This window comes from Mesoplodon densirostris, chromosome 18 (assembly GCF_025265405.1).
Source record: "Mesoplodon densirostris isolate mMesDen1 chromosome 18, mMesDen1 primary haplotype, whole genome shotgun sequence".
Classification (NCBI taxonomy): domain Eukaryota; kingdom Metazoa; phylum Chordata; class Mammalia; order Artiodactyla; family Ziphiidae; genus Mesoplodon; species Mesoplodon densirostris.
The window spans coordinates 4,233,271-4,259,179 of NC_082678.1; the positions used below are offsets into that span (position 1 = coordinate 4,233,271).

The 25,909-nt window shown below is 52.5% G+C and overlaps 1 protein-coding gene across 8 annotated transcripts in view; it reads left to right on the plus strand.

Moving 5' to 3' along the window:
• Nucleotides 1-21,677, plus strand: part of ARHGAP23 (Rho GTPase activating protein 23) — an 83,785-nt gene extending 62,108 nt beyond the window's left edge. For all 8 annotated transcript variants that reach the window (XM_060080495.1, XM_060080494.1, XM_060080499.1 and 5 more), the window contains 8 exons: nucleotides 326-404; nucleotides 2,811-2,884; nucleotides 3,147-3,236; nucleotides 4,500-4,625; nucleotides 11,345-11,386; nucleotides 12,321-12,417; nucleotides 14,495-14,526; nucleotides 19,082-21,677. In XM_060080495.1, the coding sequence (XP_059936478.1) occupies nucleotides 326-404; nucleotides 2,811-2,884; nucleotides 3,147-3,236; nucleotides 4,500-4,625; nucleotides 11,345-11,386; nucleotides 12,321-12,417; nucleotides 14,495-14,526; nucleotides 19,082-20,116 (1,575 nt within the window). In that variant the 3' untranslated portion in view covers nucleotides 20,117-21,677. The remainder of the gene's footprint in view (nucleotides 1-325; nucleotides 405-2,810; nucleotides 2,885-3,146; nucleotides 3,237-4,499; nucleotides 4,626-11,344; nucleotides 11,387-12,320; nucleotides 12,418-14,494; nucleotides 14,527-19,081) is intronic.
• Nucleotides 21,678-25,909: the final 4,232 nt, after the last annotated feature.

A 25,909-nucleotide genomic window follows, 5' to 3' on the forward strand; every position in this document is an offset into this window, starting at 1 on the left:
CTGCATGGACAAATGTCTGAGCCCACCGGGCTGGCTGGAGCAGGGGGGTGCTGGGGCCAGGTGGTGGAGGGGCTAGGACCTAGCTGGGGACTCTGTTCTACTGTGATGAGTCTTCTTAGACCAGACAGTCCTGGTCTGGGGAGAGCTGGCTATGAGTGGATCCCAGGGAGGGCCCGAGCCGCGGCCGGCCTGGGCTCTAGGGCTGGACCGGCATGGAGGTGTGGGCACCTGGGCGGGGCCTGGCTGGCTCTGAACCTGGGGGCGTGGAGGCTTGGGCACCTGGGCGGGGCCCTACCTGTGGCCTGATGTCATTGCCCCTCCCCAGCGCTGGCAAGACCTCAACGTGATCAGCAGCCTGCTGAAGTCCTTCTTCCGAAAGCTGCCTGAGCCTCTTTTCACCGATGGTGAGTCGGGGGTGGAAGTGGAGGACGGGAGGAGGAGGGAATACCTGTCTAGGCCGCATCCTGACCACTTTTTAAATTGGGTGTGTTGGTTTTACTTTTGGGGTTTTTGTTTTAATACAAAAGAAACACATGCTTGTAAAAAACTTAGGTAGTACAGATACGAATCAAGTAAACACGAGGGTCCCTGTCATCCTCCCATTCCCTGTCCGCAGAGGTTATCCTAACACTTTCTGAGCATTTACTATGTGCCAGGCACTACTCCCTACCACTCCATGAGGTAGGTGCTATTATTTCCCCTCTATAGATGAGGAAACTACGGCACAGAGAGGTTAAGTGACTTGCCCAAGGTCACAGAGGTTGTAAGTGTCAGAGCCAGGGTTCAGCCCCAGGCATCTGGCTCCAGAGCCCAGCTCTTGACCATTTGCTGAGCTGCTGATTAACAGTGCATTGCGTTTCCTTCCAGACCCTCTTACACGTGTGACAAAGACACACTCGCATATGTAGGGCTTGAAGTTGGGCGGGTTCAGTGGCGCACTGGTAAATGTTTCACATCTGGCTCTCAAGGGGAAAAAGCCGTGATGTGTAGCATTTTCCAGTTTCCGTGGTATAAATACTCCCACCATGGCTGATTTCAAGCTCCCGATTTGCTGTCACCAACATGAAAACCAAACACAGCTGGCTGTCAGAAGCCCATGCGGGCGAGCGGCTCCAGCACACCGCTGCTTGAGTTCTTAACAGAAGGAGGCTTATAATTTTGAGATTCATTCATGTCAGTACAAAGAGCTCTACCCCATTCTTCTTCTAAATCAACCACATAGTTTTTCATAGCCTGAATAGACTGTAATTTGTCTGATCACTCCCCTACTGCTAGCTATTTAGGTTGTCTTTGCATTTTTGCTATTTCAAAACGTGTTACAGTGACTTTCCTTGACTACGTTCCTGCACACCTGGACCAGGGTCCCGGAGGTGGATTCGCAGACGTGGAATTGCTGGGTTAAAGTCCTGGAAAACATTTTGAAAGAGTTGTACTCTGGGGAGGCGGTCGTAGTTCACACTCCCAGTAGCAGCGTAAGGGATTTTGCTTCCTTACATCCCCATCGGCACTGGATGTTATTAATATTTTAAACTTTTGCTGATCGGAGAGAGAACACGGCATCTCACTATTGTTACCATTTTCATTTCTGTCGTTACTAAGAGATTAATTATCTTTTCATTAGTTTATTGGCCTGTACCGTTTCCTCTGTAGCTGCTCGTTCAGACTATGTGCCCATTTTGCTACTGGGTTCTTGGTCTTTTTTCCTATTGATTTGTAGGAGACAAGCTCTTTGTACATTATGGATATTAACCCTTTATTAGTTTTTGTAAATATTTGCTCTTGGTCTGCCATTGCCTTTTAACTTTTCAGTATGGAAATTGAAAACAGTTATTTTATGTGTAGTCAAGCTGTGAACCGTTAATGGATTCTGTATCTCATGTTTAAGAATGCCTTATGATTATAAAAGTATTTTCTTATTTTTCCCCAATATTTTAATAACTTTTGTTTTTGGCTCTCTCATGCAATTGAATTTGTGTATTACGTGAGCTAGAAATGGATTTATTTTCCCAACAAGATAACTGCCTTTATCTGTCCTGAACCTTCATCACCTGCCTTAGCTGTGCTATCTTTTTAGTATATTTCAGTATCTAACAGGGCAAATCCTCCCTCATCATTCTTCCAGATGAATTTTAGGATAAACTTAACACATCCCATTTTTTTAAATAGAGGTTTTTATTTTTATTTTTTTATTTTTATTTTATTTTATTATTATTATTTTTTTTTGCGGTACACGGGCCTCTCACTGTTGTGGCCTCTCCAGTTGCGGAGCACAGGCTCCGGACGCACAGGCTCAGCGGCCATGGCTCACGGGCCCAGCCTCTCCGTGGCATGTGGGATCTTCCCGGACCGGGACACGAACCCGTGTCCCCTGCATCGGCAGGCGGACTCTCAACCACTGCGCCACCAGGGGAGCCCAACACATCCCATTTTTTAAAGTTTCCCATGCACTTTTCCTGAAGGGAGTTGGGGGAACGCTGACACAGAGGGAGAAGGGTATTTGGAGGCTGAAAGACCCCTCCCTCTTTCTAGGTAAACTCTTTTCTCTTCCAACCTTGTGGTGTCCTTGTCCTGGAGGCTGGGGCAGGGACCCCTTTTCCAGGATCAGTAGGCAGCTGAGATCTTATTTCTTCCCAAACGAACACACCTGGGCTATCCCAGGTCAGCTGCGCACCTGAGGGCAGCCGTGGTGGGTTTGGTCACATGAACACAAGGCCACAGAGTCCCCCCCAAACTGGAACAGCCTCGGCACAAAACACTGACCTCCCGGCTGAGGAGGCCCACCTCTCTAAAGAGTTCTCACTGTGTTCTAGACAAATACAATGACTTCATTGAGGCCAATCGCATTGAAGATTCGAGGGAGCGGATGCAGACTCTGCGGAAGCTGGTAAGGAGAGGGGTGCTGCTGGGCAAAGGGCAGACTGCACGGGGCGAGCACCACTGCCCCAGGAGCCCGAGCCCATTTCCCTCTGTGACCTCAGCAAGCCCTTCTCCCCTCAGGGCCTCAGTTTCTCCATCTGTACGAGGGGGGGCAGTTAGAGGGTGGATTCCAGACCTGCTGAGATATGGCAGCAGAGCCCCTTTGGGGTATGGTGGGGAGGCAGAGGTCATCACACCCCGGTCCCACGCCCCTTCTTTCTCCCACCCAGATCCGGGATCTCCCAGGACATTACTATGAAACACTCAAATTCCTCGTGAGCCATCTGAAGACCATAGCTGACCACTCGGAGAAAAACAAGGTGGGTGGAGGCCCTGATGTGAAGTGTGGGGGAGGGAAGCCTACCGGGGTCTCCTCAGCATATTCCTTTTTTTGTTTTTTTTTTAATATATTTATTTATTTATTTATTTATTTAGGGCTGTGTTGGGTCTTTTTTTTTTTTTTTTTTTTTTTTGCGGTATGCGGGCCTCTCACTGTTGTGGCCTCTCCCGTTGCGGAGCACAGGCTCCAGACTCACAGGCTCAGCGGCCATGGCCCACGGGCCCAGCCGCTCCGTGGCATGTGGGATCCTCCTGGACCGGGGCATGAACCTGTGTCCCCTGCATCGGCAGGCAGACCCCCAACCACTGCGCCACCAGGGAAGCCCTGTGTTGGGTCTTCATTGCTGTGTGCGGGCTTTCTCTAGTTGCATCGAGCGGGGACTACTCTTTGTTGTGGTGCGCGGGCTTCTCCTTGCGGTGGCTTCTCTTGTAGCAGAGCACGGGCTCTAGGTGCGCAGGCTTCAGTAGTTGTGGCACGTGGGCTAGTAGTTGTGGCGCACGGGCTTAGTTGCTCCACGGCGTGTGGGATCTTCCCAGACCAGGGCTTGAACCCGTGTCCCCTGCACTGGCAGGCGGATTCTTAACCACTGTGCCACCAGGGAAGTCCCTCCTCAGCCTATTCTGGGCTCCTCCAGGTTAGATAATCTCAAGCCCCTCTGGCCACACCCTCCTTCTTAAGGGTTGTCCTGTCCCCACCCCTTCCCTGCATACTGGCCAGTGCTTCTCCCTGGAGAACCATCTCCTGAATTTCTGAGGGTCTTCCCTCTGAGGCAGAGAGCCTCAGACCCCTGGGTCTGATGGAGATCTATCCTCTGATCTAGCTCAGATCCCTTGTGTTGCCTTTTCCTAAGCAAACGCCTTATGTCTTCTGATTCTGCAGTGGAGGGGTGGGGGAAATGAGGGGAGGTATAGGATTTCTCCCGGATCCTAAAACACCCTTGGAACTTCCAATGGGTCCTCACTCTGGCTTCTCCCACTGCGAGCAAGCATAGTGTGGGTGTGCAGGTGGGGAACTGCCCATGAGTGCCAGGACTGGGGTGAGTGGGGCTGAAAGCTGGCCTCTTCTCTACTTACCAGGCACCTCCATGCCCAGCAAGGAGGCATCCATCCGGCCCCTAAGCCAGGGTCAGCTCAGGATGGGGTCAGGCTGGGGGCCTGAGGGCCCAAAGTGAGGGAGGCCTGGGGTGCTGGAAGTCAGAGCTCACAGGGGTGTTGACGCTGATCCGCTTCCCTCCTCTGCCCAGATGGAGCCCCGGAACCTGGCCCTAGTCTTTGGGCCAACGCTGGTGAGGACGTCTGAGGACAACATGGCGGACATGGTGACCCACATGCCTGACCGCTACAAGATTGTAGAGACGCTGATCCAGCACGTAAGCAGCTGCCCTGGCCCAAGTCCCCCTGGGCACCTGGCTCCCACTTGCTGGGGTGGATGTGCTCAGGGAAGGATGAGGCAGCTGATGGTGGATGCCCTTCAGAAGCCGTAGGCTGCATTTTAAGGCCAGACGGGAATGGGTCCCGAATCCCTGTCTTTCCGGGATATTGCATCCCCAGCAGGAGAATCAGGAGGCCCTGAGCTTCCAAGATGCATGTGAGGGTCCGAGGGAGGAGGAAGGTCAGAGAAAGGTGCTGCCGGGTTGGAGGGCAGAAGGGGTGAAGGAAGGGATGCCTTCAGAAGGTGGCCCCCAGGAGAGGTGTCCTGGCAGAAACGGGCAGACAGGTGCAGAGGTAGGGAGATTGCTCTCCCTGCAGGCCCACTTGAGGCTTCAGGGAGAAAATGGTGAGACCCGGGATAGGGGGAGGCGGATGTCGCAGGGCGGATGATGGGCTGGGGCAGGATCCTGACTGCATGATCAGTGTGTCTTGGGCTGGTCACCTTCCTCTCACGGCTGCCTGGAGGCCCCAAGAGCCTGGTGTTTCTAAGAATTCTTATTGTTATCCACCACGGGTTGAGAACCCAGAGTGGCCAGCAGAGGGCGCAGGAGACCTTGGTTTTCCAGAGCCAAACTCAGGGCAGCACCACCCCCTTCTGGGGCCCTCAAGGATGTTTTTATGAATCATAGAATTTTCCATTTCCAGATCTTGGTGTGGCCTGTGGTCTAGTCCACAAAGAATGGAGCCAGAACCCTCCTTCCAGGAGAAATAAGATTGGCAGCTGGTCAAGGGAAGCGAAACCTCAGCCTCCCCCACCTCATAGACACTTTAGGGAAGGGAAACCAGGTCACGTTACTCCCATTTTACAGATGAGGAAACTGGGGGACTCAGAGAGGCAAAGTGATTTGCTCAAGGTCGCACAGCTAATAAGTAGCAGCCCCAGGATTTTAAGCCAGGACTGTCTGACCAAAGCCTGTGCTTTACTCCCCAACCAACTGGGAGGTCTGACTCCTGGGGGCTTTGGAGTGAGGGAGATTGGTCAGAGTTAGCCAGGTGAGGCCATGGGTGGACTTTGGTCATGCTGGCTGGCCTTGTCTGCTTGTTTCCTTCCTTCACCACGTGTCAGGGCTCTGAGCCATAAGAGGGTGTGTCGAGGCGTGTTCGCACTCTAACATTGGAACCACCAGTCCAGAGGCCCACTCCAGAGCTGTCGGGGAGGCCAGGGCTGGTGAGCAATGTCAGGGATCCTGATGTGGCCTTGGTCTGGGGAAGCCTATCTCTCTTGGAAAAGTTCAGCTCCCCAAACCAACAGGGAGCTGTCGGGGTCCCCATGAATGTATGCTTTTTGGGGGGCAGTGGGGAAGAGAGGCTCCTAGTGAAGCTAGGAGTGAAGCCCTGGCTCCTAGTGAAGTCCCAGGAAGCCCAAGGCCTGTGGTCAGCTGGGATGTCGGGAACAGCAGTCTTCAGGGAGAAGGAAGGCCCAAAGTGTGTCCACTTACCCTCCCTTAGGGTCCCGGGGGAAGTCCCCAGCCAACGGCGGCTCCTTCTCTGGGCAGGGTCGGGGGATATGGAGCACATCAGTCTCCTTCATAGGTGTAATCCCAGCACGAAGCCTAGAGCCTGGCACATGGCGAACACTCAGTCTTTGTTGAATGAATGAATGAATGAATGAATTGCTGTTGAGGTTCTGCCAGTCTGGGCTTTCCCACTGAGGGGTTCCTTCCTGGGAACTAACTGAGCATGCAACCATTAGAACATAATCAGCCCTGGACTACTGTCGAGGGAATGAGCTACCCCCTCAGTTCACGCTGAGCCCACTGAGCCCGCCCACCTAAGAGGCTCTGTAGCCAGGGATCCGTGTAGTCACGAGCTCAGGCAGGGTGGGACTTGTGACAGAGACTGCTCTGGCTCTGGCTCTGAGCCCCTGGCCAGTCAGTGGACGGTTGGAGTTCATGGGCGACATGACCTCCTGCTGGGAGTTTCAGCTGCACCCATCACCTGGCCTCCCTGCCTAGGACTCCTGGTTTCTGTGGAACTCTTGGGCAGCAGAGCTGGAAGGGGCCTTAAGGCAGCAGAGCTGACCTTGCATTGTCCAGAGGGTGGAAACTGAGGGATAAAGAGGAGCAGTGACTTGCCCGGTGATGGCAGAGTGGAGATGAGCAAGCCCGGCTGCTCATCAGCAGGTCAGCAGCCAGCTCATACTCATGTTTACTAAGTCAGTTGGAACCCAAACAAAGACCGTGCCAAGGCATTTGTTCATTTGTTCACGCGGCACACGTGGTGATTCCTCCTGTGTGTACCCTGGGATTTCTCGGCCTGGCACTCGTGACCTTTGGGGCCAGATCATTCTTCTTTGTTGGGGGCTGTCCTGTGGCTTATAGCATGTTTAGCAGCATCTCTTGGCCAGATACCAGGAGCATCCTTCCACTTGTGACAATTGAAAATGTCTCTGGACATTGCCAAATGCCCCCTCGGGGGGTAGAGTCACCCCAGTTGAGAAGCACTGGTGTGGAGGTTCCCGTCACTGCCTCTGGAGCCAGCCTGCCTGAGGTTGAACCCTGGCCCTGCTCCTTATATGCTGTGGGACCCTGGACAAGTACTTATTCTTTTTGTGCCTCCATTTCCTCACCTGTAAAGTGGAGATAATAATAGTACTTACCTCACAATGTTATTGTGAGGGTTGCATGAGTTGTTATCTGTAAGGCATTTAAGATGGTGCCTGGCAGGTAGTGTTATATAAGAGTTAGCTACTGGAATTCCCTGGCGGTCCAGTGGTTAGGACTCCACACTCTCACTGCCAGGGGCCCAGGTTCGATCCCTGGTTGGGGAACTAAGATCCCACAAGCTGCACGGCGTGCCACCCCCACCCCCACCAAAAAAACAAAAGAAAAAAGTTAACTATCATCATCACCAACATCATCATTCCATGCCAGATACAAATGCAGGTGCTGGGAACACAGAGATGAATGGAACTCGGGCCCTGCTCTGAAGACATCACTTTTTCATGCTCTGGACTGTGTCCAGGGAAGCCCCTTCGAAAGACCCAACCCAGCCCTGGGTGTAGAGCTGGGACTATAGTCAGGGAGTTTTTGAAAGACACAAAGAATTTAGCCAGGCAGAGAAGGGAGAACGAATGTTCCAGACAGAGGGAACAGCATGGGCAAAAGCAGGATGGCATGAGCTACATGGATTCTTCCAGAGAACCACGGGCCTCCCGGAAGCTTCCTGTAGACTTCCAGGTTCCCAGAGCACTTTTAGGTTCCCTCAAACCTGAGTTAGAGGCTGGCTTCTTAGGGCTCCCTCTGGTCAGCCTGTCTCTGGGGACTGCACCTTTTATTAATAATAGCTAACATTGGGCTTCCCTGGTGGCGCAGTGCTTGAGAGTCCGCCTGCCGATGCAGGGGACGTGGGTTCGTGCCCCGGTCCAGGAAGATCCCACATGCCACGGAGTGGCAGGCCCGTGAGCCATGGCCGCTGAGCCTGTGCGTCCGGAGCCTGTGCTCCTCAACGGGAGAGGCCACAACAGTGAGAGGCCCGCGTACCACACACACACACACACACACAAAAATAATAATAATAGCTAACATTTATTATACATTAATGTGTTGTACTAAATGTTTTACATATGGTATTTCTTTTTTGTTTTTTTAAATTGAGATGTAATTGACATACAACATTATATTAGTTTCAGGTGTATAACATAATGATTCAATATTTGTATAGACTATAGTCTAGTTAACATCCGTCATCACACACAGTGACAAGTTGTTTTTTCTCGTGATGAGAACTTTCAAGATCTACTCTCTTTGCAACTTTCAAATACACAGTACAGTGTTATTAGCTGTAGTCACCATGCTGTACGTTACATCCCCAGGACTTGCTTGTTTTATAACTGGGAGTTTGTGCCTTTTGAGTGCCTTCACTCATCTCAGCCACTCTCCACCCCCTCACCTCTGGCAACCACCAGTCTGTTGTCTGCATCTATGAACTTGGATAATTTGGGGGTTTCTTATGCCACATATAAGTGAGATCATACAGTGTTTGTCTCTCTGTATACACACACAGAGACAGAGTGTATACACAGAGTGTATACTGTATACACACACATACAGTATATGCACATTTTCTTTATCCATTCATCCATCGATGGACACACAGGTTGCGTCCATGTCTTGGCTATGGTGAATAATGCTACAACGAACATGGGGACGCATGTATGTTTTCAAGTTAGTGTTTTTGTTTCCTTCGGATAAATACCCAGAAGTGGATTTGCTGGGTCCTATGGTAGTTCTATTTTTAATTTTTTGAGGACCCTCCATACTGTTCTCCATCGTGGCTGCACCAATTTACATTCCCACCAACAGTGTAGGAGGGTTCCCTTTTCTCCACATCCTTGCCAACACTTGTTATTTATTTCCTGTCTGTTAGATAACAGCCATACGGTATTTTATTTTAATACTCACCACAGTTTTAGAAGTAGATACTCATACATTATGCCCATTTTAAAGATAAGTAAATAGAGAGGTAATTTACCCGATGTGGACTTGAGCCCGAAGCAGACTCCAGATCCTGCATCTCTCCCTCATCCTCTCTCTCTCTTTTCTCTTCTGTCTCTTGTTTCTCTTCTGTCTTATTTGAGTTAATCATATGCCTGATTATGATGAATAATAATTGAGGTTCATGGCCCAAGGTCATAATCAACCTTGCAAGTCTCCTGGTTTCCCCGCCTCCTTCCAAAGCCCACTCTGCCCACCCCCCAATAACTACCACTCTGATAGGTTAATGTGTGTATTTTCAATCCACCTTCTAGATGCTAATTTTAAGTATAAGGCTATCCTTAAATATATATAACATTCTGTGTGTTTTAACTTTCAATTAGTGAGCTTAGCTCATTGACTTTTTTGTAATTTCTGTACTGTCAGGACTTATTTATTTATTTAATTTTTGGCTGCATTGCATTTGTTGCCGCACACAGGCTTTCTCTAGTTGTGTAGAGCGGGGGCTACTCTTCGTTGTGGTGCACGGACTTCTCATTGCGGTGGCTTCTCTTGTTGCGGAGCATGGGCTCTAGGCACACGGGCTTCAGTAGCTGTGGCGCATGGGCTCAGTAGTTGTGGCGCACGGGCTTAGTTGCTCTGAGGCATGTGGGTTCTTTCCAGACCAGGGCTCGAACCCATGTCCCCTGCATTGGCAGGCAGATTCTTAACCATTGCGCCCCCAGGGAAGTCCCTGTCAGGGCTTATTTCTGCCATCTTAAATGTCATTTTCTGTTTACTATATTTTCATGTTATTTCCTTTTTTTGGTCTTTTCTACCTTGCTTTGGATGGGTTCATTTTATTTTCCTGATATAAAACTTGTATAATTTATAAAACCCATACTTACGTTGAATGATAAAATTGCAAAAGCCTGTAGTTATGTTTAATTTTTACTATCAATTTCTAAAGCTTATCAGTATCCACATCTTCCTTCCACCACATCTAAAAGCTAAGTACCTTAGTGTACTTTCGCCTGTCACTGGTTTCTCCCTCTGAATTTGAATTCCAGATTGTCATGGGTATACTTTGTGTTTGTACATGTGTGTATGCATCATTGCTTAGTCTGATAACAGTTGACTTTTCTACGCTATTATCCATCCTTACTTCTTAGAACTTCTTGTTCCATCCTGGATTCATTTCTTTACTTGCTCATGTACTCGGTTAAGAGAGTCTTCGTGTAGCAAACTTTCTGATGTCTTAGAGTAGCTTTATTTCACACTCAAATTTAAACGAGAGTTTAGCAAGGTATAAAGTTCTAGGTTCAAAATCCCTGCACTTGTAGTTCAGAAACACATCAAAAATATTACTTCCTTGTCTTCTTGTGTCTGTTGCTGCTGAAAATTCTAGTTAAAGCTGATACTTGTTCACGTGTAAGCAATCTGTTTTTGTTCCTCAGGAAACTTTTAGTTTTATCTTCAAGATTCTCAAATTTCACAAAATATATTTGAGTGGGATTATTACTTTATTTTCTATTCTGTTTGGCATTTATGAGAAAACCTTGCCTGCCTGCCCCTCAGGGAAGCTCCTAACACCTCCCTCTAGGCGCGTGCCTTTTCCGGGGGGGCGGGGGGGTTCCACCCCTGTTGTCAGTGTGGAGCCTAGGCAGGTGTCGGGTACAAGCAGCTGCAGCCACCGGGGCTGGCCTTGTCCCTGCAGTGGACCTGGCTGGCACTAGATGGCGCTGCTTCCCCCTCGCTTCAGGTGATGTGCAGTGGACTGTGTTTAGTGAAAAACAGGCAAAGACGGCTTCCCTGGTGGCGCAGTGGTTGAGAGTCCGCCTGCCGATGCAGGGGACACACGTTCGTGCCTCGGTCCGGGAAGATCCCATATCCCACGTGCCGCGGAGCGGCTGGGCCCGTGAGCCATGGCCGCTGAGCCTGCGCGTCCGAAGCCTGTGCCCCACAACGGGAGAGGCCACAACAGTGAGAGGCCCGCGTACCGCAAAAAAAAAAAAAAAAAAAAAAAGCAGGCAAAGAGAAGCTCTCCCTGAGCTAGTCATCCATCTGTGCTCAGGCCTTCTCCCACTCCAGGCTGCATTTCCTTTCCACACTGGGGTCCAAACTTTTCCATCAGGTGCCTGAGTGGGTCCTCTGAACTGAGCAGGTTGGGAGCCCGCGTCTCCCTGTCTTCCCTCAGCTCCTTCCCACGCTGATTCCATCAATTCCTTTTGTCTCCTCTGCAGTCAGACTGGTTCTTCAGCGACAGCGAGGACAAGGGAGAGCGAGTGAGTGATGCGGAGGGCCCGTGGGGCGGGGTCTGGTCGACGGTGGGCCCCCGTCCCAGGTGGGAGCAGGGGAAGGTCCCTGCCCTTGGGACATCCCAGTCTGATGGAAGGAACATAAGCTTCTCCTCCGGAGCCTCCAATCTGATGGGAGACAATAGCCCTCACCTTCATGAGCCCCAGTCTGAGGGGGAGATAGAGGCCTTGCCCTAAGGAAACTTAGTCCAGTAGCAAAGGCAGACTCTGTCCTCCAATCTTCTTTGTGTGTGTGTGTTCCAATAAAACTTTATTTATAAAAATAGGTATTAGGCGGACTTAGCCCAAAGGCAGTGGTTTCCTGACACCTGGTCTATACTTTCACAAATAGGTACCCCTCAGCAACTCTAGGCCTAATGGTGTGCACAGTGTAGCATGGTTTGTCCTCAGGAGGACAGACCTGGCAAAGAAGCCCAAGCAGACCTTGGAAGACCACTCAGGGTCACTTAAGCAGGGAGATCCCAGGCCTGTTGGTCCCACAGACTCCCCCTCCCCCATGGGGAAGGTGCAGGCAGATGAGGGCCAGAGTGGGCCCTCTAAAGCCTCAGACCCTGTGCAGATGCTCTTCCTGCCCAGAGCTAAAGGGTACACAGGAGATACATAAATCTGTCCTCCAATCTTACGAGGAGGATAGTGGGCTTAGGAAGGTCCAGTCTGTTGAGGGAGTCACAGCTCCGGCCTTTGGGGTTCAACCAAGGTGTGGGGGAAGGCACAAAACAGTCTAATGGGGGACACGTAGGACCTGCACTCGAGTGCCTGGCTGATGCAGGAGACATTCCCTGCACGGGTGAGCCCCGGTCTGATGGAGGAGACCCGCGCCCCGTCCTCAGGGTTCCCCGTTCCGTCGGGTCTGCAGTCAGACAACTGAGGCTGTGCCGGCTGACCCTCCTTCTGTTCGCAGACCCCTGTGGACGACAAGGAGCCTCAGTCAGTGCCAAGCATCGAGTACCTCCTGCCTAACATTGGCAGGACGGTGCCCCCTGGTGAGCCAGGCTCAGGTGAGAGCAGGGGCCTGGGAAGGGGTGGGGAGGGGGTGGGATCCGCATTCCCGAGGGTCCCAGATGGCTGGCCAGGGGCCCAGCTTCCCTGCTCCTGCCCGCGCCGCTGGACTGGGCTGTGGTGGGGTCTCCTGCCTCTCTGGGGAGGCCCAGCCTGCCTGTGTGCCGCCTCCTCCGCCACTCAGCCGTGCCCACGCCGGGCTGGGTGGGAGCTTTGTTTTCACCGATTGCTTTCCTGAGCTTTTTATTTCTCGTGGGCCGTGTCCTGGGCGCGTTCCTCTTTTTAATTTTTCTTCCTTTTCTCCTTGCACCCCTCCACCCCTCCCCCCTCTTCTCCCTGTGCTCTCCCCCCCTCCCCTGGATCCTGCCCCTCCCCTCCTCCTCCACTTCCCTCCTCCAGCGGACCTGTTGGAGATTTAACGGGTACAGTGTGGCATCGCGGCCTCGGTCACTAACAGCGGCGGGTGATTATAAGAAGGCTGGGCAGGCGCGAGGGGCAGGCAGGACGGTCCGGGGCCGTGAGGACCTCACCCTGACATGCCAGTTACCCACAGTTGTTAACAACTTACCCCCACCCACGTCCCATCCAGAAGCCCCTTCTCAGGAGGAAGGAGGCACTTGGTGGAGCCACGTCAGGTCCCTCTTGCCAGGAAGTCTGGGCACTGCATGGCTGCCCTCCTGCAGTCCCCCACGCTCTGTGGCTTTCTCCCTGTGCCGAGTTCGGCCACTTCTGGTTATCTGGGTGGGGGAGGCTTGCTGGTAGTGGGACCCAGCGTCTCCGGACACCAGGGATGCTACCCTGGAAGCCTCTGTATATCTATAGCTCCTGTCTCAGCCGCCTCCAAGGGCTGGCTCTTCCTGCTTCTGAAATCAGAGCCCCTGGCGACTCAGCCCCTAAGTCCTGCTTCCAGGCCTCTGGCCTTATCATAGCGGAGGAGTCCAGGGCCAAAGGAACGGCCAGTCCCTTCTTGGCTCGAGCCACTAACTCCTACCACCTGTGGGTGACCCGCCCTTAGTATTTTGACTGCTTCTGTCTCTGACAGAGGCATACCACAGCACCCCTAGTTGCAAGAGGCAGGCTGGGGAGGGGTGTCAGAGGACATGGTGGGGTGGGGATGGCAGAGAGGACCCCCCTGTCTCTTCTAATCACCTGCTGCCACTCTCCTGCCCCGTGTGTGTCGCCGTGTGGTCAGCCCGTCTGCTCTTCTCACTGTGTGCAGGGGAGGGCTGGGGAGGAGGCATCTAACTTGCTTGCCGGAGAGTGTGGATTAACCGCACCTGCCCACTGCCCCCTGGGACCCCGGGACATCCTGGGGTCGGCCTGCTCCCTTCCCCGTCCTGAAGACAGCACTGCCAGGACTTGTTTCTGGTTCCTTCTCCACCCCAGTGATATTAGGGGAGTGGGACCCGCATCCCTTCATAACTCTGATTATTAACAGCAGCCGTGCCCCACGAGGGCAGACGGACCTCAGGTCTGGAGGTGGAACCTTTCCAGGCTGTAATCACCAGCCCTCTCTACTTCCTGCCCCACCCACTTCCTGTCTGCCCTGCACTCCATTATTCACATGGTCCCTCTGCCCTCTTATGCCTGGAAGTGGGGTTGAGGGGAGGGTAGATATACGGCACCCACCTCTCTGTGCACCGTGTGGTCTCCATTTCTCCAGAGCATCTGTGGTTTGATGTGTTTCATTGTTGTGGTTTCCGTGAACTGCATCTGATATTGGGCATTTTCTCTCCAGTGCTTCAGAGTAACAGGGATAGGAGGGGAGGGGAGAGGAACTAGGCCAAAGAAAAGTCCCCCTTGCTCGTAACCCTGAGCAAATGAGGGTCCCGTGGCTGGCAGCCTGATGTCACTTTCTGCCTCAAAAGGAAGTGGTTACTGACATCCTTCTCTGCTCCATCCTTATCCCATAGGAAGTGACATCAGAGGCCCATCACACTCCCAGGATCTGGGGAGAGCTCAGGTTTCCAAACTCCCTGGTTTCTGAAGCCTTTGAGGAGAGGGAATTGTGTTTACGAGACTCAGTCTTCTGTTGCTCAATCCAACTTTCATTTTTCTTTCGTTTCTTAACAATAGATTCCACCACCTGTAGTTCAGCCAAGTCCAAGGTAAGTGCCACGGCAATTCTGAAAGTTATATCCCTTGTACAAGCCAGTCCACTTTGCTTTTTGGTCAAGGGAGTTGGGAGAATTGTGATTGGAGCCTTGAAGAAGATTGATAGTCACTGGGAAGGAAGGTGGGAAATACCGAGCGTCCAAGGTAAGCTGAGAAGTCGCTCACCTTGGCAGTGCTTGGGGAGGTAACTGCTGTCGTCGAGGATCTGGCTTGGGAGTTAGGTGGCTTGGAGGCAGTGTTGCTCAGCGGTTAGAAGCACAGACAGTCCTGGGCCTGAGCCCTGGCGCCACTACTTAGTAGCTTTGGGACACTGGGCAAGTTACTTAACCTCTTTCTGATCCTCAGCTTGCTCATACCATTTATGGGGATAAGATTTATCCCCCAAAATGGGGTTAACAACAAATATGTCTGATATAATAATTATTTTTTAAGGTCTTTGCAGAGCCCATGTTCCTCTCCCCTCCCCTCCTATCCCTGTTACTCTGAAGGAAATAATAAAGATAAGAACAGAAATCAATGAAATTGAAAACAACGAAACCCAAGCTGGTTCTTTGAACCAGGTCTCACAGGCAGTGAGTTGCCTGCTCCCGAGCCTGCCCTGTGAGACAGAACCGGTAGGGCCAGGATGCCTGACCCAGGCAGCCCGAAGGCCAGGAGTGTGTCTTAATCAGCTCAGGCTGCCATAACAAAATACTATAGACTGGGTGGCTTAAAACAACAGAAATTTATTTTCTCACAGTTCTGGAGGCTAGAAGTCCAAGATCAAGATGTTAGCATGGTCAGTTTCTGGTGGAAGCTCTCTTCCTGGCTTGTAGACGGCTGCCTTCTCGCTGTGTCCTCATATGGCAAGCAGAAACCAAGCACGCATGCGAGAGAAACAGCAAGCTCTCTGGTGTCTCTTCTTGTAAGGGCACTAATTCCACCATAAGGGCCCCACCCTCATGACCTCATCTAAACCTAATTACCTCCCAAAGACCCCAAATACTATCACATTGGGGGTTAGGGCTTCATCGTATGAATTTGGTGGGGGAACAGTTCTGTCCGTAGTAGTGGAGTCAACTAAATGTTGGCTGGTCAAACTGGGCTCATTTCTCTATGGATCTCTAAGCACTGGCTGAGTCCCAGTGAGATCAGTGTGCCTGACACCAAGCAGGTGCTCATTAGCTCATTATGTGTCAGATGAAAGCACTGGACAGAAAGAAAGAAGGCTGCTCTAGTCTGGGGCAGAGGACGCCTGTAACCTCTCCATAGAGCCTCTGCCTGCACACCTCTGGTGATGGGGAGCTCACTCCATCACAAGACTGCTGTGGCGGGGAGCAAGTTCATTATAGTGACCTGAATCTAGCTCCTGATCACCTCCACCCCTTGCTCGTGCTAGACCCCTGGTTTCCTGTAGCCTCTCCTGGACTGACCCCTCAACCTTTATGTGAACCTGCTGACCTCTGCATTCCCTGAAAGTGACCATTCTGACCTCATTGCTTCTGTAACTAGCCAGGATGAGAGGGTAATTTGATCAGATGATCCCAGCGGCCTCTCAAGTCTCTCAGGGAGCAGAGGCAGAAAGCGGTGCTGGCCACCATGTGCCTCACGCTGGTCGTAGCAGTGCTGCAGGTGGTACCTTCTGGAGTCGTGCTGTGTGGGCAGCCACAGCCCAGGAGCTGCATGCCTGTGAATCCTGAATTGCTGACAGGCTCCAGCTTTCTCAAAACTAACTGATATGAGAGAGTGCCGTGGCCACGGGAGGCAGCTCTATGTCTCCATCCACGACAAACACACCGCGTTTTCTTGCGCTTTCCTTTATTGTGCTTCACAGATGCCGCTTTTTTTTAAACAAATTGAAGGTTTGTGGCCACCCTATGTTGAGCAAGTCTCTTGGCACCATTTTTCCAACAGTATTGGCTCACTTCATGTCTCTGTGTCACATTTTTGATAATTCTTGTGATATTTCAACCTTTTCATGATAATTACATTCGTTATGGTGATCTGTGATCAGTGAACTTTGATGTTACTATTGCAAAAAATTACGACTCCCTGAAGGCTCAGATAACGGTATTTTTTAGCAATAAAGTATTTTTTTTATAAATTTATTTATTTTATTTTATTTTTGGCTGCGTTGGATCTTTGTTGCTGCGTGCTGGCTTTTCTCTAGTTGCGGCAAGCGGGGGCTAGTCTTCATTGCTGTGCACGGGCTTCTCATTGCGGTGGCTTCTTTTGTTGTGGAGCACAGGCTCTAGGCATGTGGTCTTCAGTAGCTGTGGCTCATGGGCTCTAGAGCACAGGCTCTCAGTAGTTGTGGCACACAGGCTTAGTCGCTCCGTGGCATGGGGGAATCCTCCTGGACCAGGGCTTGAACCCATGTCCCCTGCCTTGGCAGGCGGACTCCCAACCACTGTGCCACCAGGGAATCCCAGCAATAAGGTGTTTTTAAATTAAACGATGTACTTTTTTTTAGCCATCACACGCTTAATAGACTACAGTGTACACATAACTTATATGCTCCGGGAAACCAAAAAATTCATGTGACTTGCTTTACTGCAGTATTTGCCTTATTGTTGTAATCTGGAACTGAACCTGCAGTATCTCCGAGGTGTGCCTGTTACACTGCAGCTGAATCAGGAGGTGACCTGTGAGAAGGGATGCAAGGGCAGGTCATTTCAGCCCAGCTGGGGACCAGTCCCAGCATCCATTTCTACAGGGCTTTTTATGTTCAGGGGACCCCATTCACCCCATTCACTTAACATTTCTCGAGTGCCTGTTATGTGACAGGCACTGTACTAGGAGTCATGGATGCAAACACAAATAAGCCACTGACCTTGCCCTCAGAGAACTCAGGGTTTGATATAGATGATATGGAAACAAAGCTATTCTGACATGAGAAGAGCTGGTGTATGTGTAGTTTCAAAGGCCTATGAGAAGAGAAGAGATTTCCCAGATCAGCCAAAGGGAGAGCTGGGTGGGAGGTTGCTGTATAGAGAATGCCGTGTTTGAGCTGGGCCTAGTAGAGGGAGTAAGAGCTCACCCCATAAATAGGGTGGCGGGGGGTGGGGACACTAAGGGCTGCCAATGCTAGTCGTATCGAGGGAGGGGTCGGAGGGCAGCATCGCCAGAGTGAAGGCTGTGTTGGGGCGGGGGGGCACTAGGCAGGGTGTGAAGGGCCCTGTGTCTGTGCTTTATCCTGGTGGGGGTGGGGTCCTGCAGAGTCTGGAGGCGATTAGATTCCTGCCTTGCCTTAGAAGGACGAACCGCTCCTGAGGAGGAAGGGCTGGAGTGAGGCTAGGATGGAGGCAGGGAGTTCTATTAGGCGAGGGCAGAAGGGCCCAGAAAAGGCAGAGTGAGGGTCTGAACAGAGGATGAGGAGGAGGAGGGGAGAGGGAGGAGGCCGAGAGATCACCCTGAGCTGGGGACAGGAATGGAAGTAGTTTGGGGCAGGGGTAGGGAGCATAATGTGGTTCCAGATAGGTGAGTTTCAGGTGCTGGCAGACACCCTGGTAGAGACAGATTCACAGTTGGAAGAAGAGTTCTGGAGCTCAAGAGACAGAGTTTGGCGTTGGCCAAGGGAGGCCTCGGGAGCAGGATGTCCCCAGGGAGAGAGGAGAGAGGCTGAGAACAGAGCCCTGGGAACACGACTTCTTAAGGAGTAAGAGGAGGAAGAAGAGCCTCCCAAGAGAGGAGAGGCCAGAAAGGGAGGATTAAAAACCAGGTTGGAGGAGGCAGTGATGGGCAGCTTGGGCTCTGCTGGGGGATCATGGAAGGCCAGGACCAAAAAACACCCACGGGGCTCAGCAGTGAGAGCAGTGGCTGAAAGTTGGCCACCGAGGGGCTGTAAACCACAGTTCGGGAGCGGCTTCAATCCAAATCATCGGATTGTGCAGGATTTTTAAGCCACTTTTGGCAACAGAGCTGGTGGTTGGATTGATCTGGGGTTGGGGATTGTCAGGGTGGGGCGCTGATGGGACTGCGGAAATGGCATGGGGTGCGGTGGGAAGGGAAATGAGCCTGGGCTGGTTGCCCTGGAGAGGCCTGTACCTGCTGAGTAGGTGGAAAGTCAGGTTTCCCAGGTGAGTGAGTGGCGAGGGAGGGAGGGAGGAGCTGTGGTCCTAGAAAGGTCCCTGCAGGCTCTGGTATTATAACCCAGGATAGTATATGTGAAATGGGTTCAAACTCGTGTCATTCGCTGTTGCGAGTCTATTATTAGGAAAGCTGTGTCTAAACGGATTTATGCAGCACTGGATGTAGAGAATGGAGTGAAAGTTGGGGCGAGGTGAGAAACCAGCCCCCAGCTCGCAGGAAAGAGCTGAGAGTCTGGATTAAGACCGGAGGAGGTGCCGAGGAGGCTTCAGGATTGAGGGGGGGCGCAGAGGCGTAGTCTCCAGAGTGCATAGTGACACTCCAGTTGGGACAGCCGTCCAGGAGGAACAGCGGACGTGAGAGTGCTGGGCTTGGACCTGTCGAGATTGGGTGCTGTGGTGTTGGGGTGCAGGGGTGGCACGTTGGAGGGCGCTGAGGCTCTCCGGGCGCCCCCAGCACACTGACCTGTCTCCCGCACAGGGCTCGTGGGCCCCCAAGAAGGAGCCGTACTCCCGGGAGATGCTGGCGATCTCCTTCATCTCGGCGGTCAACCGCAAGAGGAAGAAGCGGCGGGAGGCGCGGGGGCTGGGCAGCAGCACGGACGACGACTCGGAGCAGGAGGCACACAAGCCCGAGGCGGGGGCGCCGGCGCCGGGGGCCCAGGACCGGCCGGAGGGGCAGCGGCCGGGCGCCGCCGCCCCCGAGGGCCCCGGGCGCCTCAGCCCCCCGGCGGCGCTGGAGGAGCGGCCGGCCGCGGACACGCGCTCCATCGTCTCGGGCTACTCCACCCTGTCCACCATGGACCGCAGCGTGTGCTCGGGCGCCGGGGGCCGGCGAGCGGGCGCGGGGGACGAGGCGGACGACGAGCGCAGCGAGCTGAGCCACGTGGAGACGGACACGGAGGGCGGCGCGGGGCCCGGGGGGCTCCCGGAGCGCCAGCCCTCGTTCAGCTCGCATCACCTGATGCCCGGCGACACCCTGGCGCGGCGCCGCCTGGCCCGGAGCCGAGCGGACGGCGAGGGCGCGGGCGCGGCCGTCGGGCTGCCGGGCTCCGCCTCGTCCAGCAGCCAGGAGTCGCTGCGTCCCCCGGCGGCCCTGGCGGCGGCGGCGGCGGCGGCGGCGCTGGGCTCGCGGCCCTCGCGCCTCGAGGCGCTGCGGCTGCGCCTCCGCGGCACCGCGGACGACATGCTGCCGGTGCGGCTGAGGCGGCCGCTGTCTCCCGAGACGCGGCGGCGCCGGAGCAGCTGGCGCCGCCACACGGTGGTGGTGCAGAGCCCGCTGACCGACCTTAACTTCAACGAGTGGAAGGAGCTGGGCGGAGGGGGCCCCCCGGAGCCCGTGGGCCCGCGGGCGCACAGTGACAACAAGGACTCGGGCCTCAGCAGCCTGGAGTCCACCAAGGCGCGGGTCCCGTCGACCGCCGCCTCGTTGTCGCCCGCGCCCGGGGACCCGGGGGCCCTGCAGAGCCAGCCCCTGCGCCGCTCGGCCGCCTCCCGCCTCCCTCAGTGTCTGTGACCGCCCCTCCCTCCACCCCCCACCCCCACCCCCGCGCCGAGCGCCCCTTCGACCCACCCGGAGGCCCTTGGTTTCCCAGGAATCGCCTCTGCTTGCACCTCCGCCCCGCCTTGTTGCCCCTGGGAGCATCCGGGTGCAAGTGGGAGGCGCTGAGGCCGTGTCTCTGGTTTGTGCGCTGGAATTGGTAGGGGGCGGGCAGAGGAGAAGACGGGACTGGCCGCAGAGTGGGAGTGGGAGGGAGGGGGGCTCCTGGGCTGAGGAGACGGAGAGGGGCTAGGCTGCTGAGGCTCTGTGCAGGGCTCCTGGGGGGGTTCTCTGTCCCTTGGATAAGTGACAGAGTGTGCCCTTCTGGGCCTTTGTGTCTGCACTTAGGGACCCTTGTCGGCCATGGGGTGTGGATAGGGAACCCCCAAGCCTCAGACTAAAGAAAAGACACTGGGTGATGCTGGCTTTTCACTCCTTTCCTCTGCCCACCTCCCCCCAGTTAGCTCCTAGCTGCCAGCTGAGGGAGGGCGTTGTGTATGTATGTTTGGGGAGAGGAGGTGTAGGGTGGTGTCCATGGGGGGAGGGGCGTGGTGTGTGCGAGTGTGTGTAGTCACTGTCCCAAAGTGTTCCCAGGAGCAACTTCTGCCACTCCTGCCCCCTTCAAACCCAGCTCCCACCGGGGCTCCCTGCCTTCGGCGCACACAGGGATCCTGCCCCCCTGCTGCTTGTCAGCGCCAGAGAAGGGGGTTGGGACTTCTCAACCTTCTCAAGAGGCAGACTTGAGACTTTCACCTGGGTTATTCCCCCACCACCACCTTTTTCCAATCTCTAAATCACACTCCCCAAGCGCTTTGACCACGGGAAGCTGCCTGTTCCCCAGACGGTTGGGGGATGGTCCAGGGTCACCCTTGCTAGACCTCTTGCCCCTCTCTTTGTTCTTCCAGCTGTGCCTGCTCCTTCCATGGCTCAGGCACACAGGCCCTCACCTTCTTCCCTTTAGGAGGGGGCGTAGAAAACATCCCTGGTGTCTGTCTCTCTCTCTCTCTCTCTCCCCCCACTCATAACACACACGCACTCGCGCGCATGCGGACACACTGATCGATGAGCTCTCAGCCGGGCTGCTCCTTTTGGAAGGGTGGGTGGGACCCAGCCGCCTCTTCTCCCCACAAGTTGTACATAGACCTCCGATCACAGGCCTCCCCACACACGCCCTCGCTCATTCCAGGGAAGCCCAGGTGGGGTTGTGAACCCACTACCACGTCCATCAGTCCTCCTGTTTTATGCAAAGATCTGCTGTAAAGTAGACTTCTCGCGCCTCCCTCCCTCGTCCTTTATTGTAAATATTGTCTCTAAATGTGTAACATATTATAAAGAATTTATAAGGATTTTTAAAGATGTTTTGCTCATTTAAAACGTGTTGTAACAGTGTTGGATAAGCCTCCACTCCACGTCCGCATGTCTCCTTCCACTGTGTCCTTGACACACCTCTCTAGGCGACAACTAAGATTTCCTGCTTCTGAAAAGTCCTGTCTGAAAAGTATAGTCTATATCTTGGAAATAAATGGCCTTCCTCGAGGCATGAGTCAGCTGTCTCACTTGTTTGGGAGGGAGGAGAGGGCAAGAAAGGGGCTAGGATGGCGCAAGAGTGAGGCACCTGGCCCACGGAAGGAGGGCAGTGGGGCTGGACCAGGTGGTGGCAGGATGGAGCCAAACCTTTGCTTCCTGGTGGCTTATAGGTGTCCTGGGAGACTGGCCTGAGCAGTGACTTGGGCACAGAAACAAGATGGAAGGGCGCTGACCCTCATTGCTGCAGGAGATTTTCATGCACCTGTTCTCTCTTTTCCTGTAGAGACCAGGAAGGTGCACAGGCACCTTCCTTCTCAGGTCTGTCTGGAACTTCAGAACGGTCCAGAGGTGCTGCCGAGCAGAGAGGAGGCTTGGGCAAGGCCCAGGCCACTGATGGGGTCCATCCTGGCCAGCCGTCATCATAGGCACTCCAGATCCAGGCGCTATCCCAAGAGGACAGTATGGGTTTTGCCCTTTGTCTTATTCACATGTGTAGGCCTTACAACCTGGGATGGGCTTCCTTCCATGTCATGTCTCTATAGTTGCCCCTGCCAGCTTCCAGGCTGCCTGTGATGAGCCTAGTAGCCACCGGTAGGGAAAACAGATGACAGTTGTCAAAGAGAACCTAGGGAAGAGCCCTGGAGCTGGGATGAGCTTAGTGGCTCACTGAATCCCCTTCCTCCCTCCACCTCTGCCCCGTAGCTTGTTTTTGTTTGGCAAATGAGCTACAGCCAGTGTTATTGTGGGCCCACACCAGCCCCAAGGGCATTATATGTCCTAAGCTAATCCTCCAACACTCTCTAGGGCTCTGGCCACAACGCTGTTATCTCCATTTTATATATGAGGAAACTAAGGCACGGAGACGTGACATACTTGTCCAAGGTCACACAGCTAGTAAGTGGTGAAGCCAGGATAAATCTAAGCCCTGAGAAAAGACATAAAGACAGGGTTACTGCCAACTGGGCCACCTTCAAGCTGTAGTAGGTTTTGGATGAGAATGGATCAAAACCTTGTGTTCTTCTTCAAAAACAAAGAGAAATGAAGACATCTCCAGTAAAGAAAAACAGAGAATTTGTCGTCAGCAGACGTGCCCTATAAGAAATACTGAAGGGAGTCCTGCAAGCTGAAGTGAAATACACTAGATCAGGGGTCCCCATTCCCCGGTACAGGTCCGTGGCCTGTTAGGAACCAGGCCGCACAGCAGGAGGTGAGCGGCAGGCGAGCAAGTGAAGTTTCATCTGCTGCTCAGCATCGCTCCCATGACCACCTGAACCATTGCTCGTGTTAACTGCCTGAACCCTCAACCATTCCCCACCTACCCCCTACCCCCGCCCCAGTCCGTGGAAAAATTGTCTTCCATGAAACCGGTCCCTGGTGCCAAAAATGTTGGGGACCACTGCACTAGATGGTAACTTGAATCCACACAAAGAAATAAAGAACACCAGTAAGGGAAACACATAAGCATTATAAAAGACAGTATAAACATTTTTATTTGTAAATCTTTTTTTGTCTTTAACTCTTTGTCTTTAAAAGGCAATTGCATAAAATGATAACTACAAGACTGTATTGACAGGCTTACAATGTATAAAGATCAAATTTTTATGACGATAATAGCATGAAGGAGTCAGGAAGGAATATGGAGCTATAATGAAGCAAAGTTTTTGTACACTATGAAAATTAAGTTAATATTAATCTGAACTATATATATATATATTTTTTATTTAAAAAAAATTTTTTTGGCTGCATCGGGTCTTAGTTGCGGCATGCGGGATCTTTATTGGGGCATGCACCACCAGGGAAGCCCCTTGAGAGTAAATCTTAAAAGTTCGCATCACGGGACTTCCCTGGTGGCGCAGCAGATAAGAATCAGCCTGCCAATGCAGGGCACACGGGTTCGATCCGTGGTCTGGGAAGATCCCACAAGCCGCAGAGCAACTAAGCCCGTGCGCCACAACTACTGAGCCTGCAAGCCACAACTACTGAAGCCCACGCTCCTAGAGCCTGTGCTCTGCAACAAGAGAAGCCACTGCAATGAGAAGCCTGTGCACCGCAACAGAGTAGCCTCTGCTCACCACAACTAGAGAAAGACCATGCGCAGCAACGAAGAACCAACACAGCCAAATATAAATAAATTTAAAAAAATTAAATTAAAAAAAAAAGTTCGCATCACAAGAAAAAAATTTTCTGTAACTAGGGATGGTGACAGATGTTAACTAGACATTGTGGTGATCATTTCACAATACATACAAATATTCAATTATTATGTCATATACCTGAAACTAATATAATGTATGTCAATTGTACCTCAAGAAAAAAACTTCATTGCTCCTACCATTTTATTTCTGTAAGCAATGAACAATTTAAAAATGGAATTAAGAAAACAATTCTATTTAAATAATAAAATACCTAGAATACATTTAACAAAAGAAGTGTAAAATTTGTACCAAGACAACTAAAACATTGTTGAAAGAAATTTTAAAAGATCTAAATAAATGGAAAGATATTCCACGTTTCAGAAGATCTTATGTGGTTAAGATGGTAGATTCAACACAATCCCCATTAAAATCCCATCTTTTTGTCTTTTTGGCAGAAATTGACAAGCCGATTCTAAAATTCCTATGGAAATGCAAGGGACCCACAACAGCCAAAACAATCTTGAAAAAGAAAACAAAGTTGAAAGTTCCCAATTTCAAAACTTACTACCAATCAAGACATGTAGTACTGGCGTAAGGATAGATATATATTTCACAGGAAACATTTCTTTGGAAAACTCCAAATCTTTTTGGGTTGAACTAAGAGGAATAAGGATTTTTCCCTGACGTGGGCATGATGGAGGCCTGAGCTGAAGCAGAGAGTCTGTGGATTTTGAATGAAATTTCTGGCACTGTGGCCAGGGGTATGGGATGGAGCTTCCTGCCAGGTGTCATTATGAGTGCTGTCAATCATTTGGCATCAGGGAGTGTCAAGGGAGCCTGTGTCAGCTAATGGGCAGCTAAACCCTCCTATTGGTTCAACGGCTCTGAGAAGAAATCCACTTTCCTCACCACATTCACCCAAGACCCCCTGTGATGGGGCTTTGCTCACACTCCCATGTCATGTCGTGCCCCCTGTCCCCTTCTCAGTCTCCTTGGGTTTCATTCATTTTCTAGAACCCACAGATGACTTCCCACCTCAGGGCCTTCTGTGTGGGACACTCAGCCACCAGCTCCCATACAGCCACCCTGTCCATTCTGAAGATCTCCCCTCAAATGTGACCTCAGGGCCTGGTCGCACTCTCTGAAGTGGTCCCCATTTCTCAAGGCCACAGCCGTTGCACGCCTGCTTCCCCGGGGCACGACTCACCGTCTGCCTCGATTTTGCTCAGGTATTTGTGTTTCGGCTGAGTCCCCTCCTAGGCGCTCAGCCATAGTCCCAGTGAGTTAACGAGCAGCGCCGGTGAGGAGGAGACAGTCGGGAGGCATTTGAAGGACGAATGAAGTGCCTGGCATAATTCCTGCTATGCATTGATGGTTCCATTTATTATTTGATCTTGAACTGTCAGTGACAGGTGATTCTAGAAGATGAGGAGGTTTTGGCTACTGGCCCAGCTTTCTGGGAATAGAGTGGGAGAGAGAAGGCAAGATCTGCTGACATTTAAAAAGGGACAAAAGGGGTGAGGTCTGGCTGAGAGTCTGAAGGGCTGCTTGGTAAGTGGGTGACCCATGGAGTGGGGCCTTGCCTGCAGACAGCGAGCACATCCTCACCCTGAGCCTCCAGTGAGGCCTGGAAGAGGGTGGCATAGGCCACTGATGTTACCTCATGGGATGGAAGGGATGGTTTGCGGGAGGCGGGGGTAGAGGAGACCCAATAATACCCCAGGTCTCAGCCAAGCTGGAGAATGCCTGGAAGGGCAGGCTCAAGGACCCTTAGAACATGCTGGGACAGTGGCACAGCCTTCAGAATTCCAGGAAAACCTGAAAAACCCAAGCAGGACATCTGGTCCACTTGATGGCGGGGCAGGCTAGACTCTGATGTGGTAGCCTTGGAAGGGGCCAGGCAGCTCACTGGCTACAGGGCCAGGGTGCAGGGCTCCCACCCAACCAGAATTGAGGGTAAATCTCCTCTCAGGGGTCTTCTAATTTCATAGGCGACCATGGAGTAAGTGGAGCCTGTAGGCCTTTGAGGAGGACAAAGCAGAGACGCAGCATGATTGGGGCTAAATCTTCAGGCGAGTATTTTTCAAACTGTAGGTTCTGACCCATT